Source organism: Euphorbia lathyris, chromosome 3 (genome assembly GCF_963576675.1).
Source record: "Euphorbia lathyris chromosome 3, ddEupLath1.1, whole genome shotgun sequence".
In the NCBI taxonomy this organism is placed as follows: domain Eukaryota; kingdom Viridiplantae; phylum Streptophyta; class Magnoliopsida; order Malpighiales; family Euphorbiaceae; genus Euphorbia; species Euphorbia lathyris.
Window position 1 is genome coordinate 99,536,539 of NC_088912.1, and position 26,182 is coordinate 99,562,720.

At 35.4% G+C, this 26,182-nt stretch overlaps 1 protein-coding gene across 1 annotated transcript; it reads right to left on the reverse strand.

The window, feature by feature from the left end:
* Nucleotides 1-16,751: 16,751 nt before the first annotated feature.
* Nucleotides 16,752-24,170, reverse strand: LOC136223931 (F-box protein At3g54460). Its single transcript, XM_066012109.1, has 8 exons — nucleotides 23,383-24,170; nucleotides 19,720-22,263; nucleotides 19,421-19,634; nucleotides 19,072-19,332; nucleotides 18,915-18,974; nucleotides 18,261-18,391; nucleotides 18,062-18,176; nucleotides 16,752-17,147 (listed from the first exon to the last, which is right to left on the reverse strand). The coding sequence occupies exons 1-8, from the start codon at nucleotides 23,886-23,888 to the stop codon at nucleotides 16,998-17,000; spliced, it is 3,981 nt and encodes a 1,326-aa protein (XP_065868181.1). The 5' UTR covers nucleotides 23,889-24,170; the 3' UTR covers nucleotides 16,752-16,997.
* Nucleotides 24,171-26,182: the final 2,012 nt, after the last annotated feature.

The following is a 26,182-nucleotide window of genomic DNA, read 5'->3' on the forward strand; positions in this document are numbered from 1 at the left end:
ACCCTCTCCTCGGCAGCGAGGCGTCCAATCGTCTCATCACGCGCCCTCTCCTCAACGACAAGACGTCCAGCAGTCTCCCTCCGCATCACCTCCGACCAGTGGTCGTTCCGCTCTTGGTACACCTGGCCAACCCTGGCATCGGCCTCCCACACCGACTCACTCCGTCTCCGCTCATGGGCGTGAAGATCGCTCTAAAAAAGGAACAAAAAAAGAAGAAAAACAGATGTGAAAAAAAGAAAAAAAGAAAAAAGAAAAAGAAGTAGCATAGGCAAGAACAGAAATCATACATACATGCATGCATTCCACTACACTAAAATAAGGCAAGGATACATACCAGGTGGTCGGCATAGCGCAAGCTGAGGCGGTCTCTTACACCAAAGTCATAGTTTTACTATTCACAATGCATATAGCGCACATTCTTACACAAAAGTAAACAAGTGTTACTTGTAAGTAAAGAAATTCACATTTTCTAACTAGAGTCCCCTAAGGCAATCTAAAGGTTAGCATGCAAATCATGTTCGGATAAGGATACTAAAGCCTAGAATTTGAACCAAATAACGAAAAAGTGAGAAAGTACTTACCTCGTTACAGCATGTCCGGCTCAGATGCGTCGTAGGGTCGTGGAAAGGGTCCACTCTAGCAAGGTTCACGTAAACCTCCTCCATGCCTTTCGTACCATCGCATTCATCCAAATCCATGCCGAGAATAATCCAAATCAAAATCTAGAGAGAGAGAGAAGAAAGAGAAGGTGTGGGGTTGAAATGGAACCCCACCACCTTATATAGGAAAGAGGAATGGCATTCCCGTAAATAGCGAAAAAAGTACGATGTGACATAAAGGTAAAAAGTAAATAATTAATTACCAGGTGTACAGACCTCCGATTTGCAGTCCGTTTCAGCCTACGCTTCTCCCAGACAGTGGCCAATACTGCTAAGATAAGAACTCCCGACGACAGCCAATTTTTATAGAACAGTGGCACCAGTCAAAATACAGACGACAGCCAACAGAAAAATAATTGACAATGTGAATCATTCCGAACCAAAAAGACATTCCTACCAAACCATTCGAACCTCCAGGACACTAGCTCCAGTGAGAAAATACTGACAATGGTGTTTTAAAAGAATTCAGAATCGTTAGAAAGAACTTTTTTGCCCTTGAGCCACCTTACCTACGGTTCACGATCGAGGTAGCTTTTTTACGGTTCACGACCGAGGTAGCTTTTTAGCCATCTTACCTACGGTTCACGACCGAGGTAGCTTTTTAGCCATCTTACCTACGGTTCACGACCGAGGTAGCTTTTCAGCCATCTTACCTACGGTTCACGACCGAGGTAGCTTTTTAGCCATCTTACCTACGATTCACGACCGAGGTAGCTTTTTAGCCATCTTACCTACGGTTCACGACCGAGGTAGCTTTTTAGCCATCTTACCTACGGTTCACGACCGAGGTAGCTTTTTAGCCATCTTACCTACGGTTCACGACCGAGGTAGCTTTTCAGCCATCTTACCTACGGTTCACGACCGAGGTAGCTTTTTAGCCATATTACCTACGGTTCACGACCGAGGTAGCTTTTTAGCCATCTTACCTACGGTTCACGACCGAGGTAGTTTTTTAGCCATCTTACCTACGGTTCACGACCGAGGTAGCTTTTTAGCCATCTTACCTACGGTCCACGACCGAGGTTGCTTTCGAGCCAATTTTACCCACAGTCAACGTACGCTAGGGTCCGTAAGAAGAACATCCGTCAGCAGCCGATTCAGAGGCAAGGACGGAAAGAATCGAGAACGACGCCCGAACGCGCAGCGCGAAGGTCAGGTATTCTTCCTCCGACTATTTACGTGTCTTTTACTTTTATATGTTTTACATTGCATGTGTTGCGTTAGCAAAAAACGTTTTCAAAACACACACATCACTGTCAAAATAGGAAAGTAGGGGCAACTGTAGACAACGAGTCGGAGGGCCTGTGACGAAAACCTGTAAACAAGACGGTTGAAACGGTTGATTCCGGAAGTTTTAAAAACAAAAAAATATAATAAGGAAGGAGAAGTTACAGTGGGTCGCGGTCGTCGATTGGACGGCTCGCGAGTGCTCAGCGGCGCGGTGCGAGCGCCTAGCGGCAGCCGACGCGTGTCCAACGACAGTCGGACGCCTGCCCGGCAGTATGGGGCGCGCGCTCGACGTCCGTTGGACGCACGAGCCCGGCGGCACGGAACGCGCGCTCGACGGCCCCGGGACGTGTGCGCCCGACAACGCGAGACGCGTCCCGGCAGGCGTCGGGCGAGCGTGCCCGGCAGCCGTTGGGCGCTCGCCCAACTCTGTTGGGCGATCGCCCAACAAATGTTGGGCGGCCGCCCAACATGGCTTGGGCGGCCGCCCAACCCTTTTGGGCGACGCCCGATCTTGCTCGGGCGTCGCCCATTTCTTCCGGAGATCCAATGCCTATAAAAAGGCACGGATCCCCATGCATTTTGGAGGAGGATTCTTTGGAGCTTTCACACTCTAAACATTTTTAGAGAGAGAAAGTCAATTTTTTGGAGAAAATATTTTTTTTCCCAAAAAAATCCAAATTTTCCCAAAGTTAAATTTTTGCTAAAAAACACAAAAAAAACCGGAAAATCACGACTCGTGGAATCAATCGGCTTCGACTTTCAGATACCGAACTTAAGGTATTATCCGAGGACTAGACTCGTTTTATTTTATTTAAATTATTTCTTTTCCTTTATTTATTTTTATGTTATAATTTTATTTATTTAGCTATTTATTTATTTACCACGTTTTATTTAATTTAGCGTATTTATTTAATTTTCGTCTCGTGTTGAATAAAATTTGGTTTTGTTTTAAAATAAAAACCTCGTTTTGATATCCCAATACGAACCGTGATCCGATAAAAAGGTAGTTCGGGTATTAAAAGACGTTGTAATTATAAGTTTCTTAAAAGGAAATTTCCAAATAACGTTTTAAAATAAAAACGTCGTTTTAGGAACTTCCGTTATTGACTATGATCCATTTTTGGTAGTTCGGAAATCCTAAACGAGTGAATTAGACTTAATTTAAAGTTTTTGAATAAATCTGGAAATAATTGGAGTGCTGCTGTAATTTACCGTTTCTGTCACTAATTGCGGTTTACCGACGGATTTTCCGTCGGTAAATCTGCTGGAATGTAAAAAATGCTGTTTTGATCCCTGATTCTTAACTTTTAAGCTTTTGGTCATTTGTATATATATGTGTATTTATGTAATATATATTTTCAAACTATTTTTAGACATTTGATACATATAGTTATTTAGAATGTTTATATATTATTTTTTATTTTATTTTAAATATAAGTATATGTATATATATCTTTTTTTTTCTTTTTCCTTTACTTAAATGGTAATGAATTTTATTTTAAAATGATATTTACTTGGGTGTTTTGGGAGTGATTAATTAGTAGACATTTTGTGGATAAATGGATATTATTTTGACATTTAAATTACATTAGGTATGTATATATATAGTTTTGGGCTATTTGGGCTATATTAGTTATTATTAGATAAAACTATTTAGGAGACAAATGATATTTTCTTATTTAGGGGTTTTATTTATTATTTTCACATATTTAAAGTAAAAATGTAGTATATTTAGTATTTTCATATAGGTATTATATAGTATCTTTTCATTAACCTTTATTTCATGTTTCTTTTTGGCTAAAATGTGTATATATATATGCCTATATTATTTTCTTTATTTTTTTGGTCATTCATGGGTCCATGTTTCAAATGGGCTTTATTTGGGAGTGAGTTTGGATTTAATATGTTTATTGTTGTAATTATGACAAGTAAAGAATTCATTAAGTAAAAAGGGGAAAATAAATCACAAAAAGGATTTTCAATTTAATTATTTAAACTAATAGATTTTTAGAGGTTCCTAATGTAAATAAATAGTGTTTTCTTGACATTTCAAATTGTTTCTCAAAACACCACGTTTTAAAACCTTAGTCCGTTCCAACGACGGATTAAGCGAACCTTGTAATTAAAATCATTTTCATGGTGAATAATAGAGTTTTCGAATCGTTTTCTTAATGATTTATACAAAATAAATTGACTTGTATGCTTAACCACGTTTTCTTATTAAAGGTTTTTTTTATCTTAACGTTTTCAAACACTTGAGTCGTTCCAACGGCGATTCGGCTGAACTTCATCAAAGGGGGTTTGAAACGTACCTAAATCGTTCCAACGGCGATTAAGGTACGAACCATGTAAATAAACTCGTTTTGGGGGAAATGAGTTAGTATAGAATTAACACGCAACACGAAATGTAAATCACGTTGTAGACGAATCAATTCTTCCTTCTTCCCCTCTCTTTTATATGTATATTGAACTGATGTAAATGGGTGATTCTTTACTAAAGTGGCTTTTCAATAATATATGCTCAAAACGGTTTCCAAAATGAGAAAGAAAAGGTTTCAAATGAATTTTAAACTTAAAGAAGTATACGATTAGTCCGTTATCGCCTAACATGCTGAGTAGGAGGCCGGTGGTTCATAACCGGACGATGTCGGGATGCCTAGTAGCCTTTCTCCGGAAAGGAGCTAGCCTTCTCGGCTCGTACCTAAGTTTCCCGAACCCACACCGGTATCCCGCAAAGGATCGGTGTTCATTTTCCCATTCGTGGGTGGCGACTCTTCCATATCTCCGAGCTCCGGTCCTGCCGAGCAGCTTGATTCCATGATTGGTTGCTTTCGGAACCAATCACCGCTTACGTCGCCATGAGGTGTCCACCCCCCGGTCCGCCCGGGAGATTAGGCCGCGGCAACTCGTCTAACAACCGATCCACAAAAATCCGGGAGAACACCCCACCAAGTCGAAGTTATTACTGTCCGTCCATAATTTGCAAGCGAATCCGCAACATGATTTCCTTCACGAAAAATATGAGACACCACAAAAGCCACAGAATCGATCTGATTTAAACAATTGAACCATTTTTGTCTAATCAACCAAGGAACCGAACAAGATTTAGATTTGAACATCTGCACAACATACATTGAGTTGCTTTCAAGCCAAAATTTCCCCCAACCTTTGCTGATAGCCATGTCAATGGTGTAAATAGCAGCAGATAGTTCAGCAAGATAAGCAAAGCAACTTTCAATCGGAAAGGCAAACGCACCAAGGCACATGCCAGTATGCGAGCGATAAATACCTCCGCAACCCGCAGGACCAGGAGCACCCGTGATAGACGCATCAGTATTGATCTTAATCCAATCCCTCGGAGGTGGTTGCCAAAAAATCGGAGTAATGTGCGGAGCCTTAGTAAGACGCTTTTCAATCCCGAGCTCACCTAAGATTTGAAGTTCAACTAGCGAATTTCAAACGGAGCCCCGTCCAGTGTGAGAAGATTCACGAACAGCTCCCCAAATCCGTCTCAGCGTGACGGAAGTATCAACCCTCTCATCCTCAAAAATGGACCTATTACGAGCAAGCCATAGAGCCCAAATTGTATTAACAATTGCTGTTGCCCACAAATCAGCGACTTGAGTACTGAAACGTTGAATAACAGCATGATCAACTAGATTCCTAAGAGTCGAGTCTGTGATTTATTCCATTACACTATTTACAGATTTGATGAAGATGTTTATTTGCTGACATGCCTGAAGGGCAAATACGAGTTTTTTAAAAAATTGACTATAAAAGGCCTTGAACAACCATGTGAGATTTGCGCTCATGTGAGATTTTATAGTCAATATTGTAGCCACAAAATAGTTATAAAATATCCATTGCTCAATATTGTAGACCCAAAATAGTTATAAAAAATCTATTGGTCAATTTTTTTTAAAAACCCAGATTTGCCCTTCGGCCATGTCAGCAAATAAACGACATCTTCACCAAATCCGTAAATAGTGTAATGGTCCTGTATTTGAAAAAAAAAGGTAAATTCTAAAAACAACCCATGTGGTTTCATGTTGTTCCAAAAAAACCCATGTGGTTTGTTTTTACAAAAAAAAGGACTGTGGTTTACGTCGTTACCCGAAAAACGGAAAAGGGCTTAACACCGTTAAAAATGCTGACGTGGCAAGGGGTAGAGTTGGAAAAAAAATTATTTTTTTTAATTTTTCTTTTCTTCTTCTTCTTCTTCTTCTTCTTCTTCTTCTTCTTCTTCTTCTTCTTCTTCTTCTTCTTCTTCTTCTTCTTCTTCTTCTTCTTCTTCTTCTTCTTCTTCTTCTTCTTCTTCTTCTTCTTCTTCTTCTTCTTCTTTAAATTTCTGAAATTTTATTTTTTTTAATTTTTCTTTTTCTTCTTTTCCTTTTCCTTCTTCTTCTTCTTCTTCTTCTTCTTCTTCTTCTTCTTCTTCTTCTCCTCCTCCTCCTCCTTCTCTTTCTTCCCTTCTTCTTCTTCTTCTTCTTCTTCTTCCTTCTTCTCCCCTCCTCCATTCTTCTTCTTCTTCATCATCCCTCTTCTTCTTCCTTTTTTTTTCTTTTTTTTTTAAGTTTCGGAAATTTCCAGATTTCCGTATGAAATCTGGAAATTTTCCAGATTTTCGAAGAAATCTGGAATTTTTCCGAAATCTGGAAATTCCAGATTTCGGGAAAATTGCAGATTTCTTCGAGTAAGGGAATTTTTTTAAAAAAAAAGAATAGAAAAAAAGAAGAAGAAGAAGGAGGAAGAAGAAAAAGGAAGAAGAAAGAAGAAGAAGGAGGAGAGAAGGAAGAATGAGGAGGAGAGAAGGAAGAAGAAGAAGAAGGAATAAGAAGAAGGGAGAAGGGAGAAGGAAGAAGATGAAGGAGGAGAGAGAAGAAAGAAGGAGGAGAGGAAGAAGAAGAAAAAGAAAAAGAAAAAAGAAAAATTAAAAAAAAATAAAAAAAATCGAATTTCCAACCTTACCCCTGTGTCACGTCAGCATTTTAACACCGTTAAGCCAATTTCCGTTTTTTGGTTAACGGCGCAAACCACAGTCCTTTTGTTTTGTAATAACAAACCACAATGATTTTTTTGCAACAACATCAAACTATAGGGGTTGTTTTTGGAATTTACCCAAAAAAATCACAATCATTTTTCTACAATAAAAAAAGTGAAACCACAGGGTTTTTTTTTTAATTTATCCCAATTTTTTTAAAAACTCATATTTGCCCTTCAGCCACGTTAGAAAAATAAACGGCATTTTCACGAAATATATAAATAGTGTAACGGAATAAACGACATTCCTGTATTTGAAAAGAAAAAAATCACAAACCTTTTTCTGCAAAAAAAAAAAAAAGTGAAACCACGTGTATTTTTTTAAAAAATTTACCCTAGATTTTTTCCCACCAAATCTCCATGTTAATTTTGCATTTAAATTTTATTTATTTAACTTGCGATAGCTATAAATTATCTAGCAAAACTTCTATAGCGGTGCTAGAAACTTAAGAGAGACTTTTTCAATCATTGCATCACTCGCCAATCGTTTCGTTTAGAATTTAAGTTTTCGTGTGCATAATTCTCAACTCTAACCTTCAAAATGAATTGAGAATTAATTTTTCTAGCACGCTCACAACCAATCCACACGTGACAATATTGAAATTAGTAATGTTACGAAACAATCACTAACGGTTAGACTAACAACCAGGACCGGTACTGTACATAGGTTAGGAGTGTGGCCGCCTAGGGCCTAGAGCCAAAAGGGCCCAATTTTTTTTACTCTATATATATAATACTTTTTTGGCATAATACCCATTTGGCTCCCTAAACTAAGGTTTTAAAGACCTTTAAACTATCAAAATCATCAATTAGGTCCCTAAACTAATGAAAAATCATCAATTGAGTCCTCATTCTAAACAAAAATCAGCAATCGATACCTCATCGAAAATCATTATGTTAAATAGTTTCGAACCCTTTTCCCCAAACTCATTTTGAACCAATACACAGATTATTATAGTATATATCAAATATTCACAGTTTTTGATTTTAGAATAGAATGAGGACTCAATTGATGATTTTTGCTTCGTTCAGGGACCTGATTGATGATTTTAACAGTTTAGGGTCCTAATTGATTTTGAAGCTTTAGTCTGGGGACCCAAATGGGTATAATGCCTACTTTTTTTATTATAAATAGGATAAATTTCAAATAATGGACTGTGATTTACTTTTTTTCAAAGTAAGGACTGAGGTTTTCAACTTTAGCAAAATAAGGACTTTTTCGATTGATACTATTAAAATCACCATTGACGACTTCAAAAATGACATATTTTAAGAACTACTAATATTCTAAGAAACTTTAATTCTTCAACTTTTTTATTTTGAGATTATTTAAATGATGTTTGGTAAAGAGAGAGAAAGATAATGTTTAGAGGGAGAAAGTTCCAAAAAAGATGATTTTCGAAAATCGAAAATGTAGTTCCATAGCAAATATGACATTGAACAACTTTAATTCTTGAAAATTTTAATTTTCAGGTCGTTAAAGATGGTTTTAATAGTATTAATCCAAAATGTTATTGTTTTCTTAAAAGTGCGAAACCTCAATCCTCGTTTTGACAAAAAGTAAACCACATTCATTTATCTGAAAATTAATGAAACCACAAGGGTTTTATTTGAAATTTACCCTTATAAATATAGTTATAATATGCATTCAGATCTAAGATGAGACCAAATAATATGATATTTTAGACCTAAAATGGATCTAAATTTCTATTTTAAACTTTTAATACAATTTTTTATCAAAAAAAAAAAACTTTTAATACAATTTTTTTTTCATTAAGTACCTATTATCTCTTATTTCGCCTAGGTCCTATAAAATGTCAGTACCGATCCTGCTAACAACCATGAATATTAACTCCTTACCGATCGAAACAACCCACACCGGCTCCATTCATATTATTATGGAATTTATTAAAATTACAATATTTTTCTAGGGACTTACTAATTTCTTCCACAGTGTTTGTGCTTTCTAACTAATAACTATTCATGCTTTCTGAATTTTCTACAACTCTATAAATGTTGCAATATTCTTCCCCTCTTCTCCACACTATTAATTCATACTCATAGAAATTTCATTCATTTCTACTTTATTTTATTTTTTTTGGCAGAAGTTCACAAGTTCACAAGTTCTCTCTTTTTCTGTTTTTTGGTATTCAAAATACACATGAATATTTTTCAACTTAGCTAATTATTGGGTTCGTATCGTATCAATTTCATGTTAGTATCAAAATAGCTCAGCACTTCTATTTGTTTTCACTATTTGTCACCATTTTATTATATTTTTACCTTTTTTATTTTTTGAAATCAGTAAATATTAGTGAGTATCTAATCTAATTTAGGATTATTAATCATTACAAAATACAAAATTGATTTTGGATAGATTTGTTTAGAGTTAATACATTCTTACTAAGCCATTTGCTTAAAATTCAACAATGATCCCTAAATTCTAGCTCTTTTTATTAGAAATTAAGTATAATAATTACAACCCTTTACGTCTCATATAGTATAGAATTAGTAATATTTAATCCTCAACATAATATTTTGGAATATATTTTTTATATAATTTTCTAGAAATAATAAATGTATATATGTTGTAAAAATATATTACAACATATATACGTTTATTATTTCTAGAAAATTATATAAAAAAATATATTCCCACATGTTATATTGAGGATTAAACTATTACTAATTCTTTACAATATGGGATATAAAAGATTGCAATTATTATACTTGATTTCTAATAAAAAGAGCTTGAATTTGGGGATCTTGTTGAATGTTAAACAAATGACTTAATAAGAATGTATTTATCCTAAACAAATCTATCCAAAATCAATTTTTATATTTTGTAATGATTAATAATCTGAAAATTAGATTAGTTGCTCACTAATATTTACTGATTTCAAAAAAATGAAAAAATGTAACCCGAAAAATGGTGACAAATAGTGAAAACAAATAGAGGTATTACGCTACTAGTAGTGGTGGCCATTACAACCAGTGGCAAATACATGATTGTTAAGTTGGGGGCCGATTTTACACGTAGTGTGTAAAAAAAATTCTTTTACTAAATCGGTGTCTAATAGAAAAAATTCGGATTTAGAGAGGACCTAATAGGTGAAAAAAAAAAATTAGAAATTTAGATTTTAAGAAATGTCTAACAAGCCAAAAAAAATTAGAAATTTGGACTTAAAAGAGGGTCTAACAGTGAAATTTTGGATTTAGAGAGGACTTAACGAGACTTGGACCTATTTTTTGGTACTAATATAGCACTCGAGCTAAATTTCTTGAAAACAGGAGAGCCAGAATCACCACAATGGAGACAGGAGACCGAAACTACTCGTGGTCATGATGATTCCGGCTGCCGGAGGGGCCCGAGCCCCCCGGGCCCCTATCTCCGCCCCTGATTACAACCTAATGTAATTGAATTAGGTTTCTAAAACATCCTTTGTTGGTTCAGCTATATAATTAACTAGTCTTATGAAAAATAAGTAAATTCTCATAGTTGACGAATATCAGTTTTAGCTATTGTTGAAGATAAACTAAATTTTGGACAATAAACAAAGTAGAAATAAGAAGAAAAAAATGGATTGTTTCTTATTAGTAATTTTTCGCAGTAGAGAGCTTAATTACAAATGAAGATATTTATAGTCTAATATGACGCTTCACTAAAATACACGACTTTTTTACGAAACAATACAACACAGTTCTTCAATTCAATTGTGTCCAAGTTAATTTAATCTATCAACAATGTCTCCCTTAAATTAAACTTGCTCTTTTGTAACGATCCGGTCCGAAGTCGGTGGCGCCGAGGTAGAAGGCCTGAGCAAGGTGCGACTCTAAGGGATGACGATAGGGGCAGGAATGAACTGAATCCCACATCGGAAATGGAGAGGGAGTGATTGGGGCTTATTAGTAAGATGTGAATCCAATACATGTAGACGCGTTTTAAAACCATGAGGCACAATGTGTTGGAATTGAATTCAAAGCAGACAATATCTACATGGTATTGGACCAGGGTGTTACAATTGGTATCAGAACCGACTCTCCACGTACGATGTGTGGTTCGGAGACGAACCAGGCGAAAGCTGGTGGGCCTGTAACAACCCGATCCGAAGTGGGTATTATCACAAAAAAGTAAAGAATAATTTCCAAAATTCCACGTAACCAAATCAATTGACATCATGCATAAGATGAATCGATATATTCAGCTTCTGTAGTAGAAAGCACCATAATTTTTTGTTTCTTCGAGCTCCATGAAATTGCACCACTACCAAGATGAAATACATATCCAAAAGTGTTTTTGCTATCATCAGTGCTTCTAGCTAAGTCACCATTAGTATAACCAATGAGATTAACCGGTGAATTAGCTTCATAAAATATTCCATGATCAATAGTTCCTTTAACATATCTCAGAATTCTTTTGGCAGTATCCCAATGATCGAAATAAGGTTTCTCCATGAATCTACTCATCAGGCTAACATCATACATTATGTCACGCCTTGTAGAAGTTAGATGCATCAAGTTTCTAACAAGATTCCTGAACATGGTAAAATTAAAAAGTCATCCTTCGTCTACCGTAGATAGCTTCAATCATGTGATGCATGAAGTATAGATACGATTAGCATTCTCCATCTTGAACTTCTTTTGCATAGTTCTCTTGTGAAATAAATATTCCTTTCTTTGATCGATGAACTTTAATGCCACAAAAATAAAGTTCTCCCAAACCTGTCATCTCAAATTTTGCCATCATCGAATGCTTGAATTCATTCAATATCTTTTCGTCGGTTCCTATGAAAATAAAATCACCAACATAGAGACTGACGATCATGAATTTTCCTTGAGAATCGTCTTTAATGTAGATAGTATGCGCATATAGATATTTCTGAAATCCATATTTCTAAAAGTAAGAACTGATGCAGCTATAACCAGCTCTCGTCAATTGATATCAAATTTGTCACAAAACTTTAACTAGAAGAATTCCCAATTGATATCAAATTTGTCACAAAACTTTAACTAGAAGAATTCCCAATAACATAGGTGACATAAAAGGGAAAAGGTTTGGAAGCTATAACTTGGCGAAATTCTTGAGGGCATGCCTACCTTAACATTTTTCAATATCGACTTCACCTACAACAATTTGTTTGTGTTATCACTAAATAAAAGTATCTCTTAACAGGTGAAAAAAAAGAATGAGCTAATTAAGGTATTTCAGTAATTTTATAAGGTAATGTTCTTTATTACTTAATTTTAGTAACAATCAGTTTAGTTCAGTTCACCATTTAGTTTCAACATTCAGTAATTTATTATTATTTATATATAATTTATTATTATTATTATTATTTATCTATAATTTATCATTATCTATAAATTAGATAAAAGTCAAGAAATGGTAGTTTATTAAAATATACATCGTGTAATAAAAAAAATAAAATTAAAGTATGCATCCATATTTGAAAATTAGGAATTGCATCTTTTTTTTCATTCAATTATTAATGGACAAAACTAGATTTATGGGATAGGCTTTACAATTGATTGTAGAGTTAAAGTGCAAAAATACCCCTAACGATGCATCGTCTATGGTATTTTTTGCAACTAAGAGAGAACAAGGTCTTTCGTAATGATGATATTTTAGTTTGACAAACTAAAAATAACGGTGAACGACCAAAACAATTTTAATTCGGTCAAAATTTTCATTTTGATGTCATTAACAAACATGGTTCCATAGTAAATATAATACTAAACAACTTTAATTTTTAGAAATTTTTATTTTGAGATCGTTAACGGTCATTTTTAGAATGTCAAACTAAAAGATCATCGCACATTTTTATGGTAGCCTTTGGCCCCAGATTTTTGTCGTTCTTTTATTTTCGATGATTTTTGTAACATTGTGCATTTGCGCCTCTTCTGACTTTCTCTCTGTAACTTTGTATTTTTATTTTTAATATAGTTTCGGGTTGATCGGGGTAGGGACGGGTTAAATGCATCATTAGTCACTGAACTTACATGGTTATCTCAAAATGGTCACTCAACTTCAATTTGTCTCAATAAAATCACTCAACTTTGAATTTTGTCTCAATTAGGTCACTATGACTATTTCAGTGGTTAAAATGCATCGACATAATGACATGGATGACACGTCAACATGAGTTAATTAAAATCTCTGACCGAAACGAAATATGACAGCCATATGTCTGGTATTTTTATGAAAAAAAACTAAATTTTAGTTTTTTTTTCATAAAAATAATAGACACGTGATAGCCAGGTGGCACATATATGGATGTCATGTGTCATTTCGGTTAGAAATATGAGTTGTATCATATTGACCTATCACTTATGTCATCATTCCGATGTATTTTAATCACTGAAATCGTCATAGTGACCTAATTGAGACAAAACTCAAAGTTGAGTGATTTTATTGAGACAAATTGAAATTGAGTGACCATTTTGAGATAACCATATAAGTTTAGTGACCAATGATGCATTAACTCAGGTAGGAACTAGGAGTATCGGTCTAGTTGGGATGTCTAGCTCCTGTCTTCGATCTCATCCCAGTTTTCATATAAAAAAAAACTAAAAGATCATCATGTTTAGAAAAATGAGAAACCTGTCCTCTTTTGATCCAAAAAAAAAAAAATCGCAATGCGTTTGACAATTCGTGGGAGTTTTTTTTTTAGGCCCTTGATTTTTCATTTTTTGGTTCATTAAGTCCCTGATCATTTATTTTTGGTCTCATTAACCCTTGATGACCAAAAAAATTAATTTCGAACATAAATTCGGTTAACAGACTGTTATTCATTTCATCTGTATTCAAAATTTGTATTTTTTCACTGTTTGAAAGCAGTTTTAAATGTGTAATGTGACTATAGAAAAACTGTAAAAATCTTAATTCAAACTGTAAACAATAATTTTTGTAATAATTTCAAACACAGGTGAAGTTAATAACGTATTTTTAACAGAATTAGATGTTTATAACTTATTAATTTGGTCATAAAAGGCTTAATGAGACTAAAAATAAATGATCAGAAATCTAATATATTTAAATAAATTATCAGGGTTTAATGAACCAAATGAACAAAAAAATGAAAAATCGCTTTTTTTTTTTTTTTTTTTTTTTGCCTAGTTCAAACAAAAAAAATGTTGGGAACTTGATGTCTTTTAATGCTTTCGGTTCTTCCGTAGCCAAAGATAAACTTGACTTTTCCCTCCATACCCTTGACATGTCACACAGAATGATGAACTTGAATTGAATTTGAATTTGAAAAAGAAATTCCCAACTCATTTAAAAAAATTTTGCAATTTGATGATTCCATTTTCACACATCAAACTAAACCAATAAATGAAGGATAATGGTCAAATTTAACTCTAACGTTTAAGTGAAGTGCAAATTTACCTATAACATATAAAATAGTTCAAATTTAACATTAACATTTCCAAGTAAGATCAATTTTAGCCTCGCGCTACCAAAAATTTTAAAAGACCGGTTTGGTGTTTATTTAGCTGTCATCAGAACTTCTAAACAAATTTTTTTTTATAAATTGAAACAGTCTCGTACCTTTTTTTATTGGTTTTTTGTACTATATTAACAACATAGTAAATATTTTACCTTTCTTATCCTATCAAAAAAAAAACAACATAGTAAATATTTTAGACAATTCGATGAAAATTTTTGTGATTAACTTATATGTAGCAGATTTAGTTTTTATCATTTTAACAGAATTTTTGTAATTTTATTAGTAATATACTAACAATTTTAGACATAATTGATATTTGGAACGTTTTAAACCAGTTTTTTTATAATTTTTTATAACTTAAGACTAAAACGGATCTTGCTTGTAAATGTTAGGGTTAAATTTGTACAATTTTATACCTTAAAGACTAATTCTACACTTCCCTTAAAATATTAGGGTTAAATTTGGTTTTTAGGGTTAAATTTGTACTATTTTATACGTTAAAGACTAATTCTACACTTTTCTTAAAATATTAGGGTTAAATTTGGTTTTTTCTTGTAAATAATGAATGTTATCTTGGAAATTATGTTATTGGGATGTGTTTCAGATGACCCTAATGGCTGAATGAATTTGCTCATTCACAGTTAGATAGAGGTGTCAAATTGAATCAAGATATAAAACGATGTCCTCGCAATAATGTCTGACTAGGATTGGGTGATGGTCAATTATTTGGTCATTTAACAGATGATCTCAACTACTTCAAAAATCTTACCGTATTTTGTGTGTACGATACTTTGATCTCTATTCGAATTTCTATGTCTTTAGGAGAAATGAATTCACATTACTGATTCTATACCTTTGTAATAAGAGATTGAATGGAACTCTACCCGAATCTTTTGGAAATCTTCAACAGTTAGAGAAAGTAGACATCTCTCAGAAGTTTATCTTTTGGAAATCTTCAACAATTAGAGAAAGTAGAACTCTCCATTAATTTATTTCGGAATTTATCTTTTCATGCTACAAGATGAACGAGAGATACCAAATTGTTGGAGCAGTTGGAAGAATTTAGTGGCAATAAAATTAACCAACAATAGATTTAGCGAAAATTTTCCCAAATCAATTGGAACTCTAAGTTCTTTTCAATCTCTCGGTCTTCATAATAATAATAATCTCTCTGATGAAATACCGACATCAGCTAAAAATTGTGAAAATTTGATCATACGAAAACAATTTGGTTGGAAATATTCCACCTTCGATAGGAGATCGAAATATTGATTTGCGCATGCAAATAAGTTAAACAGCTACTTACCTAAAGACTTTTTGGTGTTGTGAAAGGGTTTGAAGCTATATTTCACTATAATTTGCACTCAGTTGGGTGCAAATAATATTAAGATACTTTAGGACTAGATGGGGATATTAGAGATTTTTTAATCGAGCCGAATACTCATAAGAAGATCCAGAATTAAATTGACTCGTTGACTTTCTCTTTAAAACCGGACTAAATTGCACTGTTGACTTTTTCTTTAGGATCGAACCGAATTGTACCTGATTCTAGAGATTTTCAAATTCATAATATTACTTGAGTAAATATGTTGAAGAATCTGAAACTGGACCGAATATCCGGGAAAAAAAAGTGATTCTCTTTATTGAAGAAGAAAGAAAAGAACACGCATATCTTTTGGAAGGATGGTGCGAAGCTTGGGCCGAACGATCGAGCTATGAGCACGAGTAGGTAGGTGGTAGGGGGAGCAAATACCTGTAGGAGAGGAGGAACAGATATGACAAGACGGATTCAACCTCACCTCTGAATCTGCTTCCGCTGTCGTGGGGTAAAACTATCTGTGTTGGGCGTGGGAGTGCTTCTAAGATCATAGAAGTAATGCTGCGGAGGCCCTATGGAGTAAGGGGATGGGGAAGTTTCCGATTCAGTAGGCGTCTCTGGGGGAGCAGCAAGATGAGCTGTGTCTGACTGTCGACGAGAGTTTGCATTCTGCCGCTTTCAAGAGTCTGCAATCATGTGACCCGGCTTCTTGCAATAGTGTCTTTAGAACCGAACCGAACTGTACCGTTAATCTTAGATACAATTCTAAAGATTATCAAATCCCCAAATATTGTACCAAAGCGTACTCACCCCTAATATTATGATATATGTTAGGGTGTTTTTACATAAAAAAAAGCGTCATACACAATTTTTATGACATCTTCGATATTTTCCAGCAACCCCTAATTTTATGATATATGTTACGGTGTTTTTACATAAAAGAAAAAAAACGTCATACACAATTTTTATGACATCTTCGATATTTTCCAGCAACTAATGAGTGCTCAAGCCTCCTAATCAGTTTCTAAATCTGAAACATAATATTAAAGCATCAAGTAAACTAACAATTCCATCCAATTAATTTACTAAGCAAAAGGAACATTCATCAAAGTCAAATGTTTGTCCCAAAAACAAAATCTTTGCTTAGGAACCAATTCAATAATTCCAGACTAATCTATAAATATAACTGTCTGTTATAAATAAGATCAGCATCAAACTTGCAAGAATCATGTAATGACATCCTTCCTTCACAACTTCTGTTTTGCATTTACAAAGTAGAAGGGGAAAGAATCATATGACCTTCTATGTCGTTGAACGCATTCGAACGAATCTTAGTTGCGCCAAATAATTGCGCTCAGCGAAATCATGTAGTGACCGTTGAGATCTTGTCACTTGATCATGATCAGCTTTTCCAGGTTCTTCTCTCAATAATCTTCTACATCCATCAGTGTCCTGCATAAAACCCACATACATAATTGTCAAATCAAGATTCGACTCGTGAAACAAATCAAATCATAAGATTCGGTTGGAATCTTAATATTATATAAAGATAAAATATTTACCAAGTTGAACTTAAAATATTGGTCTCGAAATGCAATTTTATTTGTAAAAAAAGTCATAGACACTAAGTATTTAAAATTTAAATTCAAATCTAATGCAATCCTAAATAAAACTAATTCACAAATCATTCATTATGTTGCACGGAAATGGAAAAGGACACTGGGATAAGTTATTTCTAAAAAATTATAGCTAGGAAATGGTAATGGAAACGTAAAAGAAACTGAAAACGGATATGAAATGCGGAAAAGCTAAAGAAGCAACATAGTTCATCAGCATCAATGGTTATAGAATCAATCTGTTGAATAGGTTAGAACTTGGTTGAAGATGTAAGTGTAAGTGCTCCATCATGGAAAAGAAAGAAAAAAGTTTGGAAAGAAAAGAAGGAAGTTCGATGAAATTATGGAATTAACCACCGAATAGTCCGATTCACCACCTATTCTTTTGATGATTTCCGATTCTACCTATAGAGCCTGCTCGAAATGGAGCTGACTCGACTCGAATTGGTACGATTCTAACAACAGTGCCCCATAAAGAAGCGCATTTCATTGTTGCTTATAATACAGTGTCGAAAAATGGCATATGACGACTCGGACGATTCACCACCAAGTCGTCGGATTCACCACCAATTCTTGATGTTCTCCGATTCTACCTATAGAGTAGGCTCGAAATGAAGCCGACTCGACTTGAATCATACAATTAGAATTGCGAATCCGAATCATACGATTCTAACAACAGTGCCTGCCCACATAAAGAAGTGCATTCGTTTGTTGCTTATAATACATAGCCGAAAAATGGCATACATATACCTGTAGGAATTCAAGCATTCTCTCTTCAATTGTACCACGCATGGCTAACGTCTCCACTTGAATGGGACGTGTAGCACCCATCCGATGAGCACGACTTATCACTTGTTCCTCCATGCTAATAAATTCAATACAACGAGGTGTCAAGAAAAATGAAGAAAGAAAGAGACTTTTATTTTGAATGACAGAAACAATGTGCTACCTTCTGTCCCAGATAGGCTCCATTAAGAACACATGTGTTACAAAGCTCAGGTCAAGACCTAATGCAGCACTTCCATCCATTAAAAGAGCCATACAAGTGGAATCATATTGGAATGTAGTCAATGATTTCATCTGAAAACACAAAAATAACAAATCAAACAACACTTAGAAAGCTTTAAAAAAGGCCAAAACCATATGTAGCCCCCTAAAGTTGTCCATTTTGGTCATTTTAGCCCCTGAACTTAACGGATAACCCATTAGCCACTCCAATTCCCTGAAAGTGACATAAGGCGCCCGTTATTATTCCTCAATTGGAGAAGATTTTGACCAATAGCATTATGGTTGACTTCTTATATGCAATGTGGCTTTTCCCTTCAAATTTTTTTTACCCCTTTGAACATATTTCGCAAATTTTTATAAAAGGATAAGTCACGTTGCACATGGGAATGGTCCTCACGGGTCAACATCTTCTCCAATTGAGAAAAAATAAGGGGGGTGTTACGTCACTTTCAAGGAGTTTGGAGTGGCTAATGGGTTGTCCCTCAAGTTCGGGGAAGCAAACAACCAAAATGGATAACTTTAAGGGGCTCCGTATGGTTTTGCCCTTTAAAAAACAGCTAAACAAGTCATTAAAAAATACTAATAATTCAGATACCTTGTTGGCTGAGTGCATTGGACTATAGTATCCAGCAATGTTTATACCAGCAACAGTTAACTGCCCAAAGGAAATGGAGGTTAGGGACATTTAGACAAAGATATACAGAGAGAATTCAGTAAGCCCGTGCTCAGTTAATACTATAAACTACAGCTACCTGCTGTTCAACCACATGTAAATGCTCAAGGAATTGAGAGAATATCAGAACTTTCTCTGGAGCTGTCTTATGACACTCAAAACTTTGTCTAGAACAGTTCCCCAACAGTGCATTTGAATAACTCATCTGAGACGGACAAGTTTTATCTTTGATGTTCTCGTTACCACTTTTGCTATTAGCTTCCTGCAATTTTTTCAGCCTCTGCACAAGGTAAGAAACTTTGCTGCTAGAAGTTGACTGCCAATCAGGATCCCAATCATCCTACAGACACCGTACAAATATGTATTCAAAGATGTTTTTACTTGAAAAAAATGAAGCGGGAAGTATTTTAATTTAGATTAAAGCCTGCCTGTTTATACGAAGGTTGCAACTCAATCAGATCTTTGGGGACTGGCCATTTGGGATTGGGATTTTCATATCGAGTTAAAATTTCAGGACTTTGCATCTCATATAAGTAACCACATCCAGGAAAAGTACACATTTCACTATTCAATGCAACACAATCAAGACATAAAAGGTGCTGACATGGAGTGATAAAAGGAAGACGGCACCATTCCTTGCATCTGAACCAAAAACACCAAAAGGGAAAAAAGGATAAATTTGTGAACTATAATGGAGTCCTGCAAATACTTTGAAAGAAAAAATTACCTCACACAGTTGCTTCCATACTGTAGACAATACTTAATTAAAGCATATTCCTCTGAAACGGGATCTAGACCCTTTTCAACTAAAACATCCATGGTTTCCTGAATATCTTCACCTGCTTCTGTCACTTTAATATGCCCTGCGACACAGCAAGACAGCCTGACGTTTCTAATTGTAGCACTTCGGAACTTCCACTGCTTCGGGTTAAGCAGACTTTCAACATGAGAAGGATCATTCCAGTCAGCCATAAGTATATTCCGCCGCACAGTAACTACCAATTCATTATAACTTCTTGCATGCTCTTCAGTGAAATCGAGAAAAGTCACCTTCTTGATACATGGTGGAATAGTTTTTAGATCCTTCTTTCTAGCACTAATCAAGCACCTATGGAGCAACTGCACCAAACGCGAGCGACCTTCTTCCATCTCTGCTTCAAATGGTCGAAAAATGCCAGCTTCCCAAGTCTTTTGATTCTTCCCATAAGCTTCCTCGTGTAGGAACTTAAGAATTGGCTGAAGATGTGACAGCTGACTATTGGGTGTGTTAGGTGTTGGGGTCCCCGTTAACAGCCAGCGATTAGAAGCCGTCAAAGAAATAGCCATTTGCAACTTGTTAGTCAAGTTAAGACTTGAACCAAGAGTGTGTCCCTCATCTAACATAACTCTAAGCCAATGCACTTGCATCAGAGGACTTTCTTTATTAGGCCCCCACTCTGCACTTAAACGGCTAAAGGTTGTTATAACAACATCATAATCCCATGCCAGACTGTGAGCAGAAGGCTTTTTATGATCAGTCCAAATGCAGACCTGCAACTGACCAGGTTTGATGTGCTTTTCGATTTGAGTTTTCCAATGATCAACCAGATTAGCTGGAACAACAATTAAAGTTGCTCTAGACAAATATAACCTGAAAGAATTCAACGGATTGCAGAGAGCCATTCTAAGAGCATCCACATCAAATGCCAAGTTTTCAAGGATTCCTGGGTAGTGCCACTTACTCACACCCTTACCTGCCCTCCTTATCAGCCCAAGTGCGTGAAATATTTTATAAAACGAATGCATACCAGATCCTAAGATAGGACTTGTCAAACCAGTAGTTTCCATATGTGAAAGTCTTTCTGGAGAAAGACTAGCCAGCCATGTTAATGCTTGCTTCGTCTTAGAATTTATCATTGAATAATGCTCCTTCAGCACACTTGTGAAAAATGACACATTTTCCTCATTTGCTCCAGATGTTCCTTTGGTGTAAAATCCCGGTAGGTATGTTATAGACTCACGACTATCCCAAGCTTCTTGAGGATCTTTGCATCTCTGATATGCAGAATCAGTGTTCATGCTACAAAACCAAGCAGTAGTAGCATTAGGTACAACACCATTAAGCTTCCTCCATTTTCGACAGGCATCACATTGGACCCAAGTTTCATTATGCGTTGGATGTTTTGCATGTTTTGCATGTTTTGCATTAGCCTTTACTGGATCTTTAAACCCAAACTTCCTCTTGTTTGATTTTTTTCCAACTTTGATTTTGCTGCTAACTCCTGATTCTTCTCCATATGAATGCAGTAGATTTTTCTTGATTCGGCTCAAGCTCCTTGTGCATCGCCCTTCTCGTGCAGTTGAAACATTTTTATCGTTATCTGGAAAAGACTCATTTGACTGTACAACTTGCTTTTCGGGAACCAGAATTCTTGCTCTTTTAGGAGAGGAATAGCATAGATCAACTGTTGAAGTAACTTTATCCAAATATACTTGCCGCCTACGAGCACTCTGGCTTTCTCTTCTCCCTGACAGTTCATTTTTAGAAGTGAAGTCATCAGCACTAATTTCATAATAACCGCATCGCTTGTCACCTTTATGTGTACACCAGGTTATTTGAGCACTATCTGGTGGGTCAGCAATTGTTCCTTGTGTCTTCAGAACCAAAGAGAGTGCAGTTATAGTCTTTCCTAAACCAGGTTCATCACAAAACATTCCTCCACGGAAATCTTTCACAGTAGGTGCAATCTCAGTAACTAATTCCCCAGAAACAGTATTTATATAGAATGTGAATCCATCTTCAGTCGAAAAATTCATGTACAACGGATGTGGAAAGGATTCAGGATTCCGTTCACGTTGTAACATCCACTCAACTGCTGCCTTCTGATGAGGAAACAATTTAAGTTTCATACATGGCATTATTGATACAGCCAAAGATCTCAAATGGTGACAGGTTGCTGCTACCTTGACAAGATCCATCGGACCAAGGACAACTAGAATATTTATCAAAAGATCATCCGCCAAATCCCAAATACCAGCTGCAGGAGAGTCATCATCTGGTTTTATTCTAGAGGAATACAGCTCTTCCTTATTTGCTAGACTAGGCAAGCCCTTAAAAATCTCAGGAAGCTCGAAACGTCCCTTTAGTGAAGAATCACTGACATTACAATATAAATGGCATCCAATGACATGACAATCAGAGGGATTCCAAACACTCAAATTTCCTCCTTGTGCATTGCTACAATATCCTCCACCATCGACAAGCAGTAAGCTTCTCTTCGCCCAGTCACAACTGCAGACTTGAACTGTGTTAGCAAGTTAAACAAATTAGGTAAATAAATAGAAATTCAATATGCTATCTGGAACCACAGCAGTAGCTTGTCTAATTCCACAACAATACCAAAAACCCAAATTTATAAACCATGACTAAAACAAAGTAAATTTCCTTTAAGCTTACAGTAATCAAAACTTCTCATAATGCAATATGAAGAAGTAAAATTCACAGTTACTAAACATGAATTCTTCATGCCATTGTTACCATATCCAATATATCACAATCTAATTAGCAATCTGATTCACTTCATTCAATAGGTCAAGATAATAAAATTTAGGCGTAAAGCACCATTGGCACCTTGACCTGTCCAAAATGCTAGTCTTTGCCCCTGACTAGGACCGTAATTGAGCTGAGCTGAACTTGCTGATACCCAGCTCATTAGAAAATTGACGAGCTCAGCTCAAGCTCAACATCTTGTCATTAATTATATTCATGAACTTCGCTTTTACATTTCTGCCTTTATAAAATTACAAGTGTGTTTATGAACATTATAGTGGAGCTTGTTCATGAACCTATAATTGAGCTGGGTTCATTTATCTGAGCTATTATTTGATAACATTTGACCCATCAATTATCCAAATTGACTGAAATCTCAAACGGTTAGTGTTTTTATTAGGTAGGTTTAGGTTTTTTCTAATGAATTAAATTATTCCACATTTTATCTATGTGCCAAATATTTATTGACCTATGGCCACGTGTATGCATTATCCAGTGTGTCAAAACCAAACCAGTTGTTCAATTCAAGGTAATCTTTAACTTAAAATACACATTCATTGAGATTTCATCAATTTTGAACTTAACAAAAGTTGAAACGATAGGTAGCTGCAACTACAAACATTTTGGATAGCTGATGACCAACAAACAGTGCTTTAAGCCAAAAATTTACAATTATAACATGAAAATTGAGCATATTGGAAGTAAAAACATAAAATAGGGAGTAGCCAATCCTGTAACAACACAATTTAATCGCACAAAAGTGAGCATATTGGAAGTAAAAACATAAAATAGGGAGTAGCCAATCCTCTAACAACACAATTTAACCGCACAAAAGTAAACATATTGGAAGTAAAAACACACCTCAAGTGCCTAAACAGAGCTCCAGCAATTGGCCCAGATTTGGAGAACTGCCAATTAGACCACACTGCAACAGGCAAATACACATCCACAAGCACAACAACCCTAGCATCACCTTCCTCACCCTCCGAAATTTCAACTTTCAAAACACGCGCGAAAACCTTAACACACTTATTCACCACCAACGCATGAATTTGATGCACCACACTCAAGCTCCCACTCACCCTCACAATACCCCTCTTACTATACCGCCTCTTCCCCGCACTGGAACTAGGAGAGCAGAAATCTCCATCCTTCCCCTTCAACGGCGACAAATAATCCGCCGCATTGGCAATTACAGAGAGAACGACGCCGTTTTCAGCCTCGAAACCAACATTAACACCGTCTGAAAACACGCGGCAAGAAGAAAGGAAGGGGAGAGCGGCGACTGGATCAGGTATAGGAGAAGGAAGAGCGAGAACAGCAGAAAGATAACCGCAAAGCTTGTGATCTGGAACGGGGTCTTCCATTGATTGAAAGGAAAGTGAAATAGACCTAAATCGGATTTGAATTCATCATGGGAAGAGTAAGGAAACTGAATTGTGGAGAGCAGAGCAACGGTTTCTCTCCGATAAGAAGAGGGAGAAGAAGATGGACAGTTTCTTATATTGGGTGCGGTTAGGCAGTTTTCACTATTGCTTCGTTAAGGCCTGCCATTGGATACTGAGAAGCCATAGAAGTTGAGAAATCCAAATTAAAAGGGGAGAATGTATATGGGCATAGTCTGCAAAACTACCTTTTAGCCCGTTAATGGAGTTAAACGGGATAACGAACGGTTTACCTTATTGGGAGTTGTTTCGGGAGAGTAAATAAAGGTTAATGGAAGTTAAATGTTTACCTTTTCGATCTTTAAATTTTAATATTCCAAATCGGGAGTCGTTCAGGTGAATTTCGGTCAGCATAAAAAGGAATGAACGAGGTATAGTACGGGTAAATTACACCCATAGCTACTAAATTTTATTTATTTTTATATTATGGTTACTGAACTTCATTTCTTTCTGGTATAGCTACTGAACTTTACACTTTTTAATATTAGTGGCCACTCAACGTGTCAAAACGACCGTTGATGGCTAAAAATAAAAAATTCAAAACATTAATAATATTCTAAGAAACTTTAATTCTTAAAAATTTTCGTTTTAAGCTCATTTTAGGTGTTGTTTGGTTAAGAGAGGAAGTAAATTTTTAGAGAGATAATACTCCAAAAAATATAATTTTCGAAAATAAAAAAGGTGGTTTCGTGGTAAACGTCGTTCTAAACAACTTTAATTCTGAAATATTTTCATTTTGAGGTCGTTAACAGTCATTTTGAGAAATTAGTTAAAATTGAGTTGCCACAAGTGTTAAAAAAATGTAAAGTTCAGTGACCATATCGGAAAAAAATGAAATTCAATGGCCATAATATGAAAATGGATAAAATTTAGTGGCCATGGGTGTAATTTACCCTTAATTCATTTGAGTTTATAACAAGCTACCATGAATTATCAAGTTCAGGTGAATTTCGGCCAGCATAAAAAAGGAACGAAGGAGCTTTAGGTATAGTACGGGTAAATTACACCCATAGCTATTAAACTTTATCTATTTTCATATTATGGCTACTGAACTCCATTTCTTCCCAGTATAGCCACTGAACTTTACACTTTTTAATATTGGTGGCCACTCAACGCTTCAAAACGATCGTTGATGGCTAAAAATAAAAAATCCAAAGCGTTAATAATATTCTAAGAAACTTTAATTCTTGAAAATTTTCGTTTTGAGCTTATTTAGGTGTTGTTTGGTTAGGAGAGAAAGTGAATTTTTAGAAAGAGAAAACTTCAAAAAATGTGATTTTCGAAAATAAAAAATGTGGTTTCATGGTAAACGTCGTTCTAAACAACTTTAATTCTGGAATATTTTCATTTTGAGGTCGTTAACAGTCATTTTGAGAAATTAGTTAAAATTGAGTTGCCACCAGTGTTAAAAAAACATAAAGTTCAGTGACATATCGGAAAAAAAATAAAATTGCCATGGGTGTAATTTACCCTTAATGCATTTGAGTTTATAACAAGCCACTATGAATTATCAAGTTCAGGTGAATTTCGGCCACCATAAAAAGGAACGGAGGAGCTTTAGGTATAGTACGGGTAAATTACACCCATAGCTACTAGACTTTATCTATTTTCATATTATGGCTACTGAACTTCATTTCTTCCCAGTATAGCTACTGAACTTTACACTTTTTAATATTGGTGGCCACTCAACGCCTCAAAACGATCGTTAATGGGTAAAAATAAAAAATCCAAAGCGTTAATAATATTCTAAGAAACTTTAATTCTTGAAAATTTTCGTTTTGAGCTCATTTAGGTGTTGTTTGGTTAGAAGAGAAGGTGAATTTTTCGAGAGAGAAGGTTCCAAAAAATACGATTTTTGAAAATAAAAAATGTGGTTTTATGGTAAACGTCGTTCTAAACAACTTTAATTCTGGAATATTTTCATTTTGAGGTCATTAACAGTCATTTTGAGAAATTAGTTAAAATTGAGTTGCCACCAGTGTTAAAAAAATGTAAAGTTCAGTGACCATATCGGAAAAAAATGAAATTCAATGGCCATAATGTGAAAATGGATAAAGTTTAGTGGCCATGGATGTAATTTACCCTTAATTCATTTGAGTTTATAACAAGCCACTATGAATTATCAAGTTCAGGTGAATTTCGGCCAGCATAAAAAGGAACGAAGGAGCTTTAGGTATAGTACGGGTAAATCACACCCATAGCTATTAGACTTTATC